Source organism: Sminthopsis crassicaudata, chromosome 5 (genome assembly GCF_048593235.1).
Source record: "Sminthopsis crassicaudata isolate SCR6 chromosome 5, ASM4859323v1, whole genome shotgun sequence".
Lineage (NCBI taxonomy): Eukaryota > Metazoa > Chordata > Mammalia > Dasyuromorphia > Dasyuridae > Sminthopsis > Sminthopsis crassicaudata.
In genome coordinates this window covers 91,486,450-91,504,557 of record NC_133621.1, presented here as the reverse complement: position 1 = coordinate 91,504,557, position 18,108 = coordinate 91,486,450, and the positions used below count along the sequence as shown (strand labels likewise).

Sequence of the window (18,108 nt, the reverse complement as noted above, 5' to 3'; positions counted from 1 at the left end):
ATACACATACATCCTACAATTTCTTAATTATTTTTTAAAAAGTTATTTTCACTTTCCTTTTGGGCCTCCAAAGTTACATTTGTTAATAGTTCCTCATCTTAAGCTTCACAAGGGTTAAATCTTCTCTTTTACTCAAAAGTTCTTTTTCCTTCCTTTTCCTCACAAAACTGCTCCATGGCTTTAGGGGGCCAACATACTTTCTAGGATAAGATGGGAAGGGAAGTTCTTTTGTCAGAACGTTTTAGTGGAGAAAAAGGAGGAGCTTGAAAATAATGGTCAGAGGAGCAAGTAGGAAATGGGCCAAAGGGAGGGAGACAGAGAAAGAGTGAGCAAAGGCCTAGTTACTGTATAGATTGAATACTTAAGAACTGATTTTATGTGAGTCCAGAGGAGTGTTTTGTGCCCAGCACAAATATCCTCTTCCTGTTTCCTCAGCTCCAGAACCCTCTTGCCTTAGAAGGATTTGGCAGGAAGGCGAATATCCAGTCCAATAACTTTGTACATCTGTTTCTCTTAATTTCTCCATTTCCAGGAAATGGGCGGTCTCTCCTACAGACAACTTTCATTTCCCCCCATTTCTCTTCTTTCTCAGTCTGCATTTTGCTGCTCACACACACACAGTTCAGACCCATCCTGCACCAACACTGATAGGAAAGCTCAGCTCTGTGGAGGAGGCAGAAGAAGCCTGTGCAATTGGGTCAAACCCAAGTATTCAGACTGGACAGGTGAGGGGTTGGTGGCACTTTTGGGGGGTGGTGCTACCTCTTCTGTCCTGGCTATTTTTTTCCCTTCAGGAAAGTATGAGGGAATGGGCATATGAGAATAGGGACAAGGTATATAGGGGGAGAGGGTAGTCAGAAGCAAAATCCTTTTGATTAGGTAGGGATAGGCTCAAAGGAGAGAGAGAATATAATGATCCAAGACAACTCTGAAGGATTTATGCTGAAAAATGCTCTCTAGGCCCAGAGAAAGAACTGACTACTGTAGACTGAAGCATATTTTTTTTTCTTAAACTTTATTTTTCTTGCTTTTTTTGGGGGGAAATCTATGTTTTCTTTCATAACCTGACTTTTATAGAAATGCTTTGCATAGCTTTCTATGTGTCTTCTCAATGTTGGGGTGGGACAGAGGGAGAGAATCTGGAACTCAAAGTTTTTTGGGTTTTTTTTTTTGTTTGTTTTTTTAAATAGTTTTTATTTACCAGATATATGGATGGGTAATTTTACAACATTAACAATTGCCATACCTTTTGTTCTAATTTTTCTCCGTCTCTCCCACCCAGATGGCAGGTTGACCAATACATGTTAAATATGTTAAAGTATAAATTAAATACAATATATGTATACATGATCAGTTGTTTTGCTGTACAAAAAGAATCAGACTTTGAAATAGTGTACAATAAGCCTGTGAAGGAAATCCAAAATGCAGGCAGACAAAAATAGAGGGATTGGTTCATAGTCATCTTCCAGAGTTCTTTTGCTGGGTGTAGCTGGTTCAGTTCATTACTGCTCAATTGGAACTGATTTGGTTCATCTCACTGTTGAAGATGGCCACATCCATCAGAATTGATCATCATATAGTATTGTTGTTGAAGTATATATTGATCTCCTGGTCCTGCTCATTTCACTCAGCATCAGATCCAGGCCTTTCTGAAATCATCCTGTTGGTCATTTCTTATAGAACAATAATATTCCATAATATTCATAATCCACAATTTATTCAGCCATTCTCCATTTGATCGGCATCCACTCAGTTTCCAGTTTCTGGTCACTATAAAAAGGGCTGCCACAAACATTCTTGCATATACAGGTCCCTTTCCCTTTTTTAAGATCTTTTTGGGATATAAGCCCAATAGTAATACTGCTGGATCAAAGGGTATGCACAGTTTGATAACTTTTTCAGCATAGTTCCAAATTGTTCTCCAGAATGGCCGGATGTATTCACAACTCCACCAACAATGTATCAGTGTCCCTGTTTTCCCACATCCCCTCCAACACTGCACATTATGTTTCCCCGTTATTCTAGCCAATCTGACAGGTGTGTAGTGGTATCTAAGAGTTGTCTTAATTTGCATTTCTCTGATTAATAATGACTTGGAGCATCTTTTCATATAGCTAGAAATAGTTTCAATTTCTTCATCTGAGAATTCTGTTCATATCCTTTGACCATTTATCAATTGGAGAATGGCTTGATTTCTTATAACTTAGAGTCAATTCTCTCTATATTTTGGAAATGAGGCCTTTATTGGAATCTTTGACTGTAAAAGTGTTTTCCCAGTTTATTGTTTCCCTTCTAATCTTATCTGCATTAGTTTTGTTTGTACAAAAAGTTTGAATTTAATATAATCAAAGTTTTCTACTTTGTGATCAATAATGATCTCTAGTTCTTCTTTGGACATAAATTCATTCCTCTTCCATAGGTCTGAGAGGTAAACTATCCTATGTGGAACTCAAAGTTTTAAAAACTAGTATTAAAAATTGTTTTATATATACCAGGGGAAATTAAATATTAAATAAATAAGGAAAAAAAAAACCCTTACCATAGAGATTTTTTTCATCTCTTCATCTTTCTTCCTCTTATGCTTACCTGAAATAGTCACAGAAATAAATAGAGTTTAAACACATAGTAGAAACTTTGGGTGGAATCATCCCTCTTGGCATTATGACTATGGACAGAGAATGGACAGGGCAGAGACAATGAATACAGACTGTAGTTAAATTATGAATATTTCATGGACTGAGGTCATGGTGAATATAGAAAGTTCACTGGAATCAGGGTCAGGAGATTATTTCTAAACTTCTGGGATCTTGAGAAAATCAAGCTATATGCCTGAGCCTCAATTTCCTCATATATTAAGTTGGATTAAATAATATCTAAGACTCTTTTCAGCTATAAGATTCTCTGTTCCCTCAAATGATGTCTAAAGTTCAATCAGGATTAATTTATTTTTGGTGTAAAAATATCTTTTTAAAAAGTAAAAATGACCAGTATGGCTAATCAACTAATATATAATATCAGACAGAAGATGTGTGTTGAAATCCTAGAAAAGGCAATTATAAATCATGTGATACAAAATTAGTAGCTTAACTTCCCCAGAATGTGTACACTTGTAAAATAGGAGAGTTTGTTAAAGGTAATAGGGAGTCACTAGAGATGTTTGAATATGGATATAATAGCACAAGATTATTAGGACTATCAATTAGGAAGTTGTATGCAAAATTAAATGGAAGTTTTACTATTTTTGAAGAGAATTCAGGGATAATACAGAAAGGAGAAGGGTTTTTAGCTCTGGAGAAGTTTTAGATCCAAGGCCAGCCCTGTCCTTGGTCTCATTCTTATTTCATGAAATTGCATCCTTGGCCTTCAGCTTCTGAATCACTAACACCCAGGTATCCTTTAGAGTGCACTAGAACTATAATTATCCTCTAGAAAGTGGGTAGTCATTTAAACAATAGCGGTAATGGAAAAGTGTTCTGATCCTTGGTATCAGTCAGCTGGTGGCCTTTCTCTATCAAGTTGCTGTGACCTCTGCTTCCAGAATTTTTCTTTATCAAAATGGAATAATTTTGATGCCTTTTCTATTTCACATTAGGCTGCCACTTTCTATTTCACATAAACTCCCACTTTTAACAATGTTGACCACTTTTTTTTTTAAACATTGTGTGGCTCATGTACAAGAAGTGGTTTTAGACTTAATTTGAATTGTATTTTATAAGTTATTACATTCTTTGCAGATCTGGATTCATTCTCAACCCATCTAACTCTTTGTAACAACTGTTTTGGCCTAAGACACTTATTATATATGTGACCATGGGAAAATCACATAATTTTTGTTATTCTCAATTTTCTCAATAGTAAAATGGTATTAAAAACTCACCCATCTCCCAAGGTTGTTGTGAAGATCAAAACAGATAATACTTGTAAAGCTCAAAGTCCTTAGCACAGTGCCTGACTCAGGTACTGAGAAATGCTAATTAATCTCTTTCCCCCCTTTTTGCCTTTCTTTATATCCCTAGCATTTAGTACATTGCCCAGTGTACAGTAAATAATAAATGCTTGTTTAATTGATTTGACATAACCTTTATTTCCTTTCTCTCCCTGCTACATTCACACTTTCTAGCTCCAACTCTGAATAATTACTTCAAGATTGGAAAAGACATAACAATCAAGCAATCATGCTGTGTAACTAACCACCCTACCTCTGACTTCACTGTCTCAAACATTCTTCCTTGGATACCATTCCTTTGTATGTGATATCTTCTCTTTACAATGTAAGCTCCCTGAGTACAGGGACTGTCTTGCTTGTATTTTTGTCCCTCTCACATTGTAAATTTAAAAAAAAAGTTCTTCCAATACAACACAACTTTAAGTTGATACATTCTTATCATTCGATAGCTAGTTTGTAATGGAATTGTCAGAGCTGTCCAAGTCAGACACTGGCCCAGTTTCTCTCTCCTTTGTCTCCTCCACTCTCCCCCTCTGTCCTATATTAATAGTTCCCATCTCTTGGTTCTCAGTTTGTTTCTCAGTGACTTCCTGTTTATACATTATCAGGAAGCTCATGATCAGTGTTGCTACTTTGTCCTATATTCAGTAGCATTTACCTGAAGAAACTGGATTGAGCCTGGTGAGAAGAATAATCATTTCCTGCTCACAGTGAGGGGAGAGGCAAAAACAAAAGTTTGCAGCCTGGTCTAAGGTTATCATTAGATGAAGAACATACATATCTATCTCTGTAGTGTGACCTGAATCATGACCCACAAAATTCCTTCCCAGTTCAAATACATCTTCCACACTTCGTGGTCATGAATCCTCTCACAGGGCAATTTTCTGCATTCCATTTTTAATGCATACTCAAAAAGCGAGGATATTGTCTCAAGTAGCTCATAGTAAAATTCACTCTATCTTGTGTCCTCTTCCTGGTGATCTGTCAGGATCTCATAGGTTTATCTTTATGCAGATCACTCACTAATCTACATACTCTATTTTCCTTCCTCTCCTGAGCAACTATCCTCCCAAGACTATTTTCTCTTTACCTATAGCCACTTGCGTGTCCCAGCGGCACTTCATGAACTATAAAGAAGCACAGGTTTGTTGCTGCAATGGAGCTCATCATTTTCTCTTCAAAGTAGATCATTCCCCTTTCCTAACTTCCCTATTTACATCCATGGCAGCAACAACCTTCATCACTTAGGTTCACTACCTTGAAATGATTTCATATATTCAGTAATTAATCGTCCTTCAATGTTAACTCCCCTCTGCTCATCTCAGCAGGAGTCAACTGGTTTCTTACCTTCCCCAGGTCTTTGGACATTTTCAGCTCTAATTATCCCAATTAGAGAGCTACCTCTTTAGAGGTTCCCCACAGAACACCCAAGTCACTCAAGTATGCGGCAGTAGGTCTTGATTCTATACTTTACATAGTATTCCCTGACGTTCCCTCTACTGTTCCCTTTGCTCTCCCTTGGAGTTCCCTCCCTTCTGGAGTACCCCCCTTTCCAGAGTTCCTTCTCTCTCCATCTTCTCCAACCCCCTTTATATAGTCCCTAGCTGAGAGTGTAAGAGCCAGGTGTATGATCAGCAAGGGCGAGAAGGCTTTCCCTCATTAATGAGGTCTACTCAATACCATCCTTACCTTGTTTGTCAGGCTCAGGCAGAATAAGCCTCCTAGTGCCTCTTATACTCTGCCCTTGAGATCTGCCTTTACTCTAAGACTTTAAGATTACATCAATTTTGAAATTGGCATCTCCTTAATACCTACTGGATCTAGGACTTCTCCCTTCAGATTGGAGGGTATGGAAGGTGGATATTAAAGAAGTCCTCCAGATCTTCCATGTAAGGAAAGAACTCAATAGTTGTGTCATCATTCCCCTCCCAGCTATCAGTTATCATTATGCATCCTCCTCCTTTTTCAACTCTTTTCTGTCTTTCTTCTCCTCCTCCTCCTCTTCCTCCTCCTCCTCCTCCTTCCTCTTTCCTCCTTCCTCCTCCTCCTCCTCCTCCTCCTTCCTCCTCCTCTTCCTCCTCCTCCTTCCTCCTCCTCCTCCTCCTCCTCCTCCTCCTCCTCCTCCTCTTCCTCCTCCTCCTCTTCCTCCTCCTCCTCTTCCTCCTCCTCCTCCTCCTCCTCCTCCTCCTCCTCCTCTCTCCCTCCCTCACTCCTTATTTTTTTCGAAATCCCCTCCGACATTTATCACTTTTCTCTTTTGTAATAGTAACTGACTTGAAAGGTATGGAATAGCCCATCTTTGTTTTACTGTTGTCTAACTATTAGTGATTTAGCACATTTGTATATGAATATTGATAGCTTTGATTTCTCCTTGTTAGTATCAAAAGACCCAGTGGAACTCAGCAGGATTAGGAGAGTAAGCCTGGGATGAGCTACAACTGCCATGACTTCCCTAGTTGCAAACTTGTCTAAGTGTAGTGTTACAATCAGGTTTCTTTTAGAGTGAAAGAAGAATCTTTTATTTTATTGAGAAGTGGTATAGTCCAAAGAAGTACACATTGAATTCAGAATCAAGAGAAAGCTTTAGATTGTTAGTTTAGCTTCTTTACCCATCCCTTCAAGGTTTGGATTGGTCAGATTTACAGTTATTCTAATTGGCAGGCTTTACAATCCAAATACATAGGTAATGATACTATGCTGACTCATTTCAATGCTCTGGGTTTTCTGAATGGTATACAAGAGCAGGCTTTAATGTGTAATTCTGGATACATTCCTTCCTTGCAGTAGAGTGATTCTTTTTGTGGAAACTCTATGTCCCAGCAGAGTTTTTTTTTTGTTCAATACAGACGTTGTTTGAGATGATTTTCTTTGATAAAATAGCCCACTTCTACAGGTAGGGACTTTTATAAATTATTTTTCACAGACACTCTGGGAAGTAATTTTTTTTGCTTCAATTTAGGCACTAGCAGCCTCTCCTGACACTTGAAGGTTATGAAATCTTGCATGTTTTTTAAAATTAGAATGGAAATGCAGATTTTTTTTCTAGAATTTTAAAAATAAAAGTGAGGCAAATTTGCATAAAGTGTCCTTTTAAAAATAGCAGTATAGCAGTATGAACTGGACACTCACAATTTCAGATTGACAAGAAGCCTGAACTCCTCAGCTCACCTGTCCTCCATTGTTAGTAACCTAATCTACCCATTCTGTCTTCAGCCTCTGACACTTGTCTTAATGAAAGTATCTTTAGAGAAGTCTGGGGCAAGATCAGTCAGATAGACTCCACCTGGCTCCTCCTTGTTCTCTCTCTGGCTTCTCCTCAACATCACCCTGTTTTTCCCCTTTGTTCCCTAGATCCTGCCCTTCTTCTCATCTACCCTGAGATTAAAGGTTCCTGAATCCTGAAGAACATGGCTTCTCATGTCTCATTCTGCCTTGCTTAGGCATATTTGGTTGAGCCCCTGAGCTAATTCCCTTAACAAATGGCAAATGTTTGTGAACTGTGGCAGATGATTCTCTCTATGATAGAACTCTCATTTGTTCCCATGAACCATTACTCTGTAACAGTCTAAAATGATGTTTTGCCAGCCTGCAATGAGAAGATCAAAGTTAGTTAATTTTGTATTTGAAACTGCCAAAATTCCAAATGAAAGCAATTTCTTCACACACGTACACTACAAAAATTTAGTTATTAAAAATATTCTTTTCATCTTCCTTTTGGACATCCAAGTTTCAGCTTGTTAATAATTCCTTATCTTAGGTTCCTCAGGGGATAAATCTTCTCCTTTACACAAAAGTTCCTTTTCTTTCCTTTTCCTCATAAAAGTGTTCCATGGCCTTAAAGGGCCATTATAGATTCTAGTGTAAGAGGAGAGGGAAAGTCCTTTTGTCAGAACATTTTAGTGGAAAGGAGGAGCTTGAAAATAATGGTCATAGGAGCAAATAGGAAAAGGGGCCAAAGAAGGGAAGTACTGAGGAAAATAAAGAGACAGAGAGTGAGCAAAGGCCTAGTTATTGTACAGGTTGAATAACGAAGAACTGATTATATGTGAGACCAGATGAGGGTTTGTGCCAGCACAAATATCCAATTCCTGTTTCCTCAGCTCAGGGAGCCTCTTGGCTCAAAAGGTCTGGAGAACACTTATTCCCCTGATGTCAGATACCTCTTTCTCTTAATTTCCTGGAATTGGGATGGTCTCTAGTTCGGACAACTTTCGTTCCCCCCCCCTCCCCATTTCTCTTCTTTCTCAGTCTGCTTTTTTCTGTTCATACACACCCAGCTCAGGCCCATTGTATACCAACAATGATAGGAAAGTTCAGCTTTGTGAGGAGGAGGCAGAAGCCTGTGTAGTTTGGTTAAGCTCCAGTGCTCAGATTGGCCAGGTTAGGGGTTGGTGGCACTTTTTTAGGCAGGGGACTATTTCTTCTGTCCTGGTCCCAGAAATACCCCTCTCAGGCTGTCTGCTTTGTTTCTCTGCTTCCTTAAGGCTTTAACTGACTCTTGTTGAGTCAGGGGAAGTAAATGTGTGATGACTGCTCCCCACTTGCCTAAGGAGTCAGTTTTGGCTCTTAGAGGACAAGACCTTTTCAGGTGAATGGTTTTCTTCTCACACTTTGCCAAATTTGGGGCTGTTCTGGAGGGGTTGTGGGTGAGAGAGGAAAGCTGCCCTTGATCAGGAAATCTGAAGGAAGGAACAAACCAATTTCCTGACTATAGAATCAGGTCGGAGTCATTACTCAGTTGAAGCTTGAGCCACTAGGAAGGGAACAGGGATGCTTAAGTCTCAGTGCTGCCCCATTTCTCTTGTCATAGAGTAAAGTCATTTAAATACTCTCATTAAATTCCTACAGAAGTGTTGCTGTGACAGTGTCTTATTATCCTACCCATTAACTAGTTGTCTCTTAAAAAGTAGTTGGAGGAGGAGGCAATGCTGAACCCACAATATGGACCCACCAAGAAGGGAATTTCAGGAAGAGTAAGGAAGACATTTTAGGAGAATAGGTCAGACTGGTTGCCATTTGTCGACACTAAATAACATGCCTCACTTTATTCACTGATCACATAGCTGTTCTGATTTTTTTTTTTTTTTTTTTGGTACAAGTTGATAGGGTGCCTAAGCAAGGATCATTTTCAGATGCCATTTGCTGCTCCCTGTTTGCACATGTACACAGAAGTCATGCAATATTTCAACATGGCATTGCAAATATGCTTTTAACTTTGTAAAGTCTTCTTAGGCTTGTGATCTCTGACGGGAGAAACTTCTCCTTGAGTTCCCACTATGGCTAATGCTTCACATCCATAATAGCCACAATATAGAAATTACAGAGGGAAAAACCCAGAATAGGCTCAGGCCTCAAATAGTATCTGAATCCTTCTTAAAATTCTTACAAAGCCTCTTATAGATACTAGATTGGCAGAGAAAGAGTATTTTACATATGGCATTCTGGTACCTTCCTCTTGGGACATAAAATTTAAAGGGAAGATAGGTTCCCAATCCCATACTTCCTGCAATGATAAAAAAAAAAAAAGTTGACCTTAATTATCAGGAATAAACCTGTGTGTTTTGGTCTTTGAACCCACACTATCTATAAATGATGGGTTTCATTTTATAATCAGCCTTATCCAAAACAGGGAAATGAAAAGCCCTGTGGGGCAGTGGGTAGAGCTGGCCATAGAACTAGGGAACAAGGGAACAAGGAAACAAAGAATTCTGGCAGAATTTTCACCAGACCCATCTCTGACATATCCTATGTAACCTGGACAAATCACTTAACTTCTCATTGGTGCAGCAAATTTACTAAAGCTGGGGATTTCAGGATGTGAGTTGACTTGTACTAGTAGGAGTTTCCTCATCAGGAATTCCTACTCCAATGAAAACTATGGATATCCTGTGGGGGAAAAAAATTAAGGGTAAGGTGGGAAGTATGAGACATTATTTTTCCTCTTTGTGATAGAAGGATGAACAATAATTACAAATCTAGAAAACCCTTTTCTCTGACAGAAGTAAATGAAAAGCTAAGATCCTGAGTGATTGAAAGTTTCAGTCATCCCCTTCTTTTAGATTGGAGATAAGAACCAAAATCAGGGAACTCAGGGTTGACCAGAGGCTCAGCAATTGTTCTTGGTAGGCAACTCCTGACCCTTGAGCAGGTGCAGATGAGAGAAGGGAATGAGGTCTGCACATGACCAGGACAAGGTGGCAAATGTCAGGTGGTAGAAATCTTGAACCCAACCCCTACTCTGCCCAGCCAGCTCTCTCTCCACCTTAGCAATCTACCTGACCAGATGGGATGGAAGAAAATGTAAGAGAGGGAGCTTCAGTTTCTATAATTTTCTCTTAACTGAGCACCCCGTCCTATGGTGTCTGGCTCCTTTGTGAGTTCCATATAAGCCTGATGTTTTTCTCTCTCAGAACAGTCACTATCTTCCTGCAGTGTTCCTATCTAACAGGAACTGGGAAAACTTGGTCACTGAAGAATGGGGCATTTCTCTTTGGATCCTGCAAGAGAGTGACTTCCCTGATAACTGCCCTAGACCTCAATTTTCTTTCATTAGATAAATGGCAGAGAAAGAAGTTCCCACCAGCCTGATCTGGAAGAGCACAATGGAGGTCCCAGCTCTTGGTCGTCCCTTACATCTGGGAACACTATATGATTGTCGCTCGGATACCCTCATCCCAGGTAATTACTCTCTTCAATGAAAAGCCTTGTTCCAGATATCAGGAGAGGGCAGAGTTGGGCAAGAGTTCTGGTGAAAAATTATCAGTCAGAAAGTGAGATTCAGAGACCAGCAAAGTGATTATCATGTCTCAGGCTTTTTCTGCTAGTTAGAACCCTCTGAGATCATGTTGTTCTGAAGGGAAATGCAGGGGGGATGGAAATCCAAGCCAGGAAGGATTGGGGATATCTGAAGAGGGCAGGGAGAGGAGGGGCTGATTCAGACTTAGAAGGTTAAAATGATCAAAAAGAGAAGCAATTTTGCAAGCTCTAAGAAGGAGAATACCGAGCTTTGGAAAAAAGCCTTTTACTCAGAGACAAGGTCAGAGACATAGGTGAGACAGATATACTGTATTGGGAGATGATGGTGCAAATTGTTACACACACACACACATACACACATCCAAGGCATTTTCCATGCTAACCAGTCTGCTTAATATAAAGTTGAAGAGCAGCCTTGAAGGAGAAAGGAAAACATGATGGTGCAGAATGAGGAATTAAGGGGAATGTGTTTGGGTAGGCAGTCTTATCACTTTCCCTTGATAAGCCTGAGGCTTGCAGTGTGGAATATACAACATGACACATTGAATATGTTTTTATGACTACACCATATAACCTATACACTATTTATTGCCTTTTCAGTGAGGAGGCTGTGATCCCCTGGAATCTGCCATTTCCTCCCTAATGTCTCTGTTCCCTTCTAGGTGTCACCTTATGGGACAAAGACACTCTAGAGAGAAATGTGAACATAGAAGATCAATACAAGACTGAGTTTGACATTATCACCTCTGACTCCATGGAGGAAAAGACCAATGCCATGAACATCACTGGAGAGCTAAAAGCAAGTGTCCTTGGGGGCCTGGTTGAAGTAGGAGGCTCTGGCAAATATTTATGTGATACCAAGACCTCCCAACAGCAAGCTCGCATTACTCTCAAATACAGTACGACTACCCAATATTGCCACCTAACCATGAGCCACCTGGGGGATGAGAATATTTCTTATCATGATGTGTTTTATAATGGAACTGCCACCCACGTGGTCACTGCAGTGCTCTATGGGGCCCAGGCTTTCTTTGTGTTTGATCAGAAAGTTTCCTCCAATAAAAATGTCAAAGAATCAGAAGGAATGTTGAAAGCAGCCATCACAAAGATTCCCCTAGTATCAGTTCAAATTGGGGCAGAGATAAAAATGGAAGAGAGAGACATAAGATCAACTAAAGGGTTCAGCTGTAAATTTTATGGAGATTTTGTTCTTGAGAGAAATCCAGTGACTTATGAAGATGCAGTAGAGGTCTATGCTTCCCTTCCTAAGCTGCTTAAGGGCCGTGGGGTGCCGCTCAAAGTCTGGTTGTACCCTCTGGAGAAGCTGAGCTCCAAGGCTGCCAGGCTGGCTCGAGGGATCAGCATGAGTTTGGTATGGGAAGCCCAGGACACTCTGGAGAAGTTATGTGAGTGTGACAAGAGGTGCAATGACATGCTGGAGGCACCAGATCTTTCAGTCTTTTCTGCAACCAAGGAAAAGATCAGGCTTTTTCAGGAGTTAAATAGGCAGCACAGACAGCTTTTACAGAAGGAAATAGCCAAGACCTTACCCCTGATCCGGGCAGGCAGAGCACAGGAAGATGAGCTAAGCAGTATTTTATCCAGGGAAAGCCAGTCCCCATTTAGCCCCAGGAGACTCTCTGAATTTCTAGCTGAGAAGCTCTTTGAGATGAAGGTGATAAAGTCCTACCTCACCCTTCTGAAGGAGCTGCAGGTCGTAGCTGACCAGAATGAGTTGGACAGTGTGGTATTGGACTCTCCCCACAGATTTGTCCTGGTGTTTGCATTCACCTCCTTGCAGCAGGAATCCTACTTAGCAGATTGGAAACAGTGGCTTCGGGATCCAACATCATTCACTCCTGACTGTGAGCAAAAGATTTATTCCTCATGGGTCAAGGACACAGAGACAAGGAGAAAAGCCACACAATTGGCAGAATCCTTTTCAGCATTTGCCAGGGCCAATCATTCCACTGAGAAGACTCAGTTCATTGTGGCATCTGTCCCAGAGCAGGAGAAGCAGGGGGTCTCCATTTATCTTTATGAAAAGGGACTGCTGGTCAGCTCTGACTTTGAGCTTCCAGTCAAACCTCCTCCTCCGCAGATAGTTGAGATCGCACAAGCCAGTGTTGAGATCATACTGACCCCAGCTAATGGGAGGGACGACAAGATCACTGGCTATCAGGTAGAGTACCAGGTTTTAGGGCAAGAGGATTGGACCGTCATCCCTGTGTCTGGAAAGCCGGACGTCTTCAAAGTGAGTGGCCTTGAACCTAGCACAGATTATCTGTTCAAGTTTGCTGAGGTTTGTGAGCTGGGGCACAGTGAGAGCAGTGATGTGAGCACTACTGTGAAAACACTTCCCTCACCCTGCCCTCCTAGAAAGCCAAAGATTGTCATTGTGGGAACAGATTATGCAATCCTGCGCTGGGAGCATCTAGATGTTTGTGGAGTACATGACAAGATCAAGGAATATAAAATAGAGTATAAAGAGGAAGAGAAGGCTGCAGATGAAAAGGGGAAAGGAAAGTGGTATGAACAAAGAACACTATGTGGTGTGAGTTGTTGGGGCATTGTTGGATTGACTCCTGGGACTGTGTACAGATTCCGAATTTCTGCTGTATATGATGATGGCTCTACTGGTAACAGTAGTGACAAGAGTAACTCTGTGATGATCCCCTTTGCTACAAATGGACATTTAGTATATGGTAAGGGTCTTTTTAGCAACTATATTTCATAGGCATATCCTTCATGATTGCAATATTGGAAGGGTTGAAAGCATTGATTAGATCCTCTCATTGACTCATATATAATCCCCTCAATGAAATTACAGAGCAACAGACTCTGAGACTTATTTACAGTTTGTAAGCATCCATTTAATGTAGAGCTGTCTGAGCAATCTAATTTTATTCCCACCCCTCCCAGAAGAATGTCAGGGAGATACAATGTTTACTAATTCCAATTACTAAATTAAGTGCCTGAAATTCTTACTATTGAAAATAATCACAATTGACAGCCATTCTCTGATTTTTTTTTTTTTCTGAGCAATAGTTATTATTCCAGGTATATAAAAATGATCTTTGACACAAATTTATTTTTTCCAATGAAAATCAGCTTACATTTCCTGATTTGAGAATTTTATGATGTTCTTTAACATAATAAAATGAACATCATAATATGTCATCTCATCTGCGTCCTTGCTACTTCATATATCTTCTATGCAATATCTACTTGGGAAGCCTGAGATGTATTTCTCTTTTCCACATTTCAGGACATTTCTTTGGAAGCTCAGGAATACTGCTGTCAATGTATTCCTGTCTGCCATTTCATGCACCTTGACAGACTTTTTAAGGAGGTAGCTGGCCTTAATAAAGGATAGAGAGATGGATCTTGAGAGGAAAATATTTATCATGAAATCCAGTTTCAGACAGTTAATTTTTGGGATGAGCTTGTTTTGGAATGATAGTAAGTGACAACCAAAATATTATTGAGGTCTGAGTGTTAGAATGTATAAGCATAAGAATTGCTTGATTGATGAGCATATAGAACTGAAAATTCCCTTAGTTATTCATGAGTAGCTGAGGGAGATATAGGGAAACTTATCTATGACATATTATCATCTAGGCCATTTGGGTCAAGATGGATATTCATCCCTGCAGTTAATTGGAGAAGATATGAATACCTTCTTGACTCGTTCTCAGGGCAATAATAAAACCTGATAGACAATCTGTAAAAGAAACTTATTACTTCTCTGTTAAGTGATAGGAGAAGAGCCTTGGGTTGCTACCTTAGATTCTATGCTGCAGGAAAAAAATTGTTTTCTATTTTATTAAATTTTCCATTTTCATTATTTATTATTTAAAATTCATTTTGCTTTATTTTGCATTTCAACTTTTTAGTTTCTTAATCCCTTAAATAGTCTTTTAGAAGGCAAACAATATGATACCTATTATGTTTTGAAGTCATGTAAATCATACATTCATATTAGCCATGTTGCATAAAACAAAGGAAAAACAAGAAAGATTTTAGAAAGTGAAAAAATATATGCTTCTATCTGTACTCAGATTTTTTAGTTCTTTCAGAGAATAACATTTTCATCAGAAGTTCTTTGTAATTGTCATGGAGCATTAGATTGTTGAAAATATCTAAGTCTTTCACCACTAATGAGTATTTCAATTTTGTTATTGCAGCTGCGTTTGCTTATGGGTTATTCAGAGAATTTCGTCATTCATTCAGGTAAGTCTTTTCAGACTTATTGGAAACCATCTCTCCACTCTTTCCATACAGTAACAATAATATTCAAACACAATCATATACCAAAAATGTTCAACCCTTTTGCAACTGATGGCCATCCTCTCAGTTTGTAGTACTTTGCCACCTCCCCCTTCCAAAAACAAAAAACAACAACAATAAAAACAAAAACAAAAACAAAAACTCTGATATAAATTATGTCCTTATATAGATCCTTTCCCTTTTTAATTTCTTTTCGACATAGACCTAACAGATGTATTGGTAGGTAAAAGGGAATGTTGAGTTTTATTACTCTTTTGGCATAGTTCCCAATTGTTCTTTAGAATGCTTGGTCCATCTCACAGTTCCAGCAACAGGGCATTAGTGTCCCAAATCTCCTCCAGCATTTGTCATTTTCCTCTTCAGTCCTATTAGCTAATCTGAGAGTTGTGCAATAGCACATAAGGGTTGTTTTACTTTATAATTCTCTATGAGTGATTTAGAACATTTCAATGTGATGGTTGATGGCTTTGATTTCTTCTTGTGAACATTTCCTGGCTATATCCTTTCACTATTTATCCGTTGGGGAATGGCTCATATTTTTACAAATTTGATACAGTTCAATTTATGTCTGATAAATGAGACTTTTATCAAAGAATTCTGCTGTAAAAAATAATTTCCCAATTTTGTGTTTTCCTTCTACTTTTGGATAAATTTTTTTCATGTAAAAATGTTAATTTCATAAAATCAAAATTACCTAGGCAAACAGAATAGTAGCCAATTCATATGGTCATGAATCTTCTAACAGAGTACTGGTAGAAGGAGAGATTTTTTTTCCTAAAGGAAAAAAAGAAAGGCCTACTACTGAAGATGATTATAGCTTTCTTCTTTAGGGATTATAACTATGAATAATAATTCATATTATTTAGTTGAGGAAGGAATATACTCCCTTATCTAATAAAGATCCTAACAAGGAGGAAAAACCTCACTGATTAATGTTGCTGAATATAATAAGGCTATGTATAAATATGCATAGGCAAGTATGTGCTCTCCAACAAGCACTAGTTTATTCCCCAGAGAAAGGTTGGCATTTGTAGTTATAGAATTCTAAGAAATCTTATTTCCCAATTCTTCTTCCCTCCCAAATAGTCACCACTACTGGCTGAAGTTTCCATTCTGCTGACAAGGATCTATGAATATTACTAGAATAATAGAGAGTTAGTCAATACTCAAAGCTTGCCTAGATTGTTAGGACCTGTCTCAGATGGTACTCCATGGACATAGCCTTTAAGGATCTAGGGTCACCTGCATGTCATGCTGAGATCATTGCAATTGTCTACAAAAAGCAGTCATTCATTCTTCTTTCACTTGTTTTTTACAGATCACAGATAACAACGGAGGAGACTTAAAGGACTCATAACTTCATTTTATTCTTAACCATCATTTTTCTAATCAGATCCTAACCAAGTGTTTGAGGAGGAAGAAAGAAATAAAATAAAAACTCTGAGTATTTAAATTTTCTTAAAAGGAGCAGAGATGAAAGATAAGTTATGTCAATTTGGAGTTTTTAAAGTAATGATGTTTAAAATTCTTGATGCTTCATGTAAAATGTATGGGGGGAGGGAATGGAGGGAGGGGGGGATAATTTGGAAAAATGAATACAAGGGATAATATTATAAAAAAATTACTCATGCATATATACTGTGGGAAAAAATTTTTAAATTAAAAAAAAAAAAAATTCTTGATGCTTCAGGCCTTAAGGCCAGGGTTCAAGGCTAGTTCCAGCAGAGAAGGCTTCCTTGCCCTTTTAGAGTGAACCCAACTCAGCCTATGTTCCTCCCCTCATACTAGAAACATCTGTGTAGTGCAGGGTTGGGAGGCTGAGCCTGGAGTCAGGACTGTCTGAGTTTAAATTCACCCTCAGACAATCCTTAGGTTTGTGACCCCAGACAAGTCATTCTTTATTGTCAGTTTCCTCCTCTGTCAAATGGGGATAATAACAGCATCTACTCGCAAAGATGTTGTGAGGTCCAAATGAGGTAATATTTTGTTAAATATGTCTTATTATTATTTAACTTTTAAAATTAATTTTTTAATTTTAAGTTCCAATTTTTCCTCCTGATATCCATTATACATTTCAAGTGACACAAATCATGCATCCATATTATCCATGTCTGTTAGGGGTGATGAGGCACTGTTCTCTCTTTGAGATGTGTCATGGAGCCTGTACACCTGTCACCTGGTACAGCGGCCCAGGAGGAAAAAAGGGGCTTGGTTTCTGAGGCAGGAGGTTGTGTCTGGCAGGTGTTAAAGGAACTGCTGATAGGTTCCTTGAAGTGGTCAGAGGTGTGTCCTCTTGCTAGATCTCCTCCTGGGACACAGCACTAACTCCAGGTGTCCCCCTTCTGTGGATCTGTCTACCTAGTACAGAGAGGGCTGGGCATGGGGTAATCCTGGAAGAGAGGAAGCATAAATAGCCAGCTTTGAGCTGAACACACAGGCACATTTGTTCTTGTACTCTTTCATTCTTGTGTCCTGCTAACCCCTGCTGAGATAATTCCTAAATAAAGATAGGCTGTTTGCACCTCAAGATTGGCTCGTCTCTGTGTGTATCTGGGTGGGTTCTGAAGACTGGTGAGTATGTCACTGGCAGCCTAGGATAGTGCTCAGACAGTCTAGCACAAATGGTGCCCGAACGTGGGGAAGGGTTAAGTCCAGGAATCCCATGAGTCAGCTGGTTCAATTGATGAGGTTTGGTGCAGGGCAGAGAGTTGTGGGAACCCCTCTGGTTGGTGCAGGTCCAGCGTGAAAGAATTCCCAAACCCAAAAAGTTAGACTGGCAAAAAGAAGCTTATTGGCACTGAGAAGTCCTTTTGCTAAGAGGCTGACTGCCTCACTGGCAAGGTCCTGATACAGAAGTAAAAGGCTAGCAGAGTAATCCTGGCAGAGAGAGAGAAAGAGTGGTGTTAACACTGAGAAAAGAGGGTCTTCTCAGCAGGGAGGGTCCTAGCAGGCAGCTATGTCAGGGAGACAGAGGGGTTCCTTGACAAGTCATGTTCCTGCTTTTGGGCCTCTTCAAAGAAATGAGCCCCAAGTTGCCCTTTAAAAGAGATTTGAGATTGAAGTTTCAATTGAATGAGATTACTTCCCTCAGGCCTAGATTTCCAGTAGAATGAGAC

The 18,108-nt window shown here is 39.5% G+C and overlaps 1 protein-coding gene across 1 annotated transcript; it reads left to right on the top strand.

The window, feature by feature from the left end:
- Nucleotides 1-590: 590 nt before the first annotated feature.
- LOC141542878 (stonustoxin subunit alpha-like) lies at nt 591-17,519 on the top strand. The gene is made up of 5 exons (XM_074267558.1): nt 591-725; nt 10,500-10,624; nt 11,365-13,407; nt 14,890-14,935; nt 16,311-17,519. The coding sequence occupies exons 2-5, from the start codon at nt 10,504-10,506 to the stop codon at nt 16,336-16,338; spliced, it is 2,238 nt and encodes a 745-aa protein (XP_074123659.1). The 5' UTR covers nt 591-725; nt 10,500-10,503; the 3' UTR covers nt 16,339-17,519.
- The last annotated feature ends 589 nt before the right edge of the window (nt 17,520-18,108 follow it).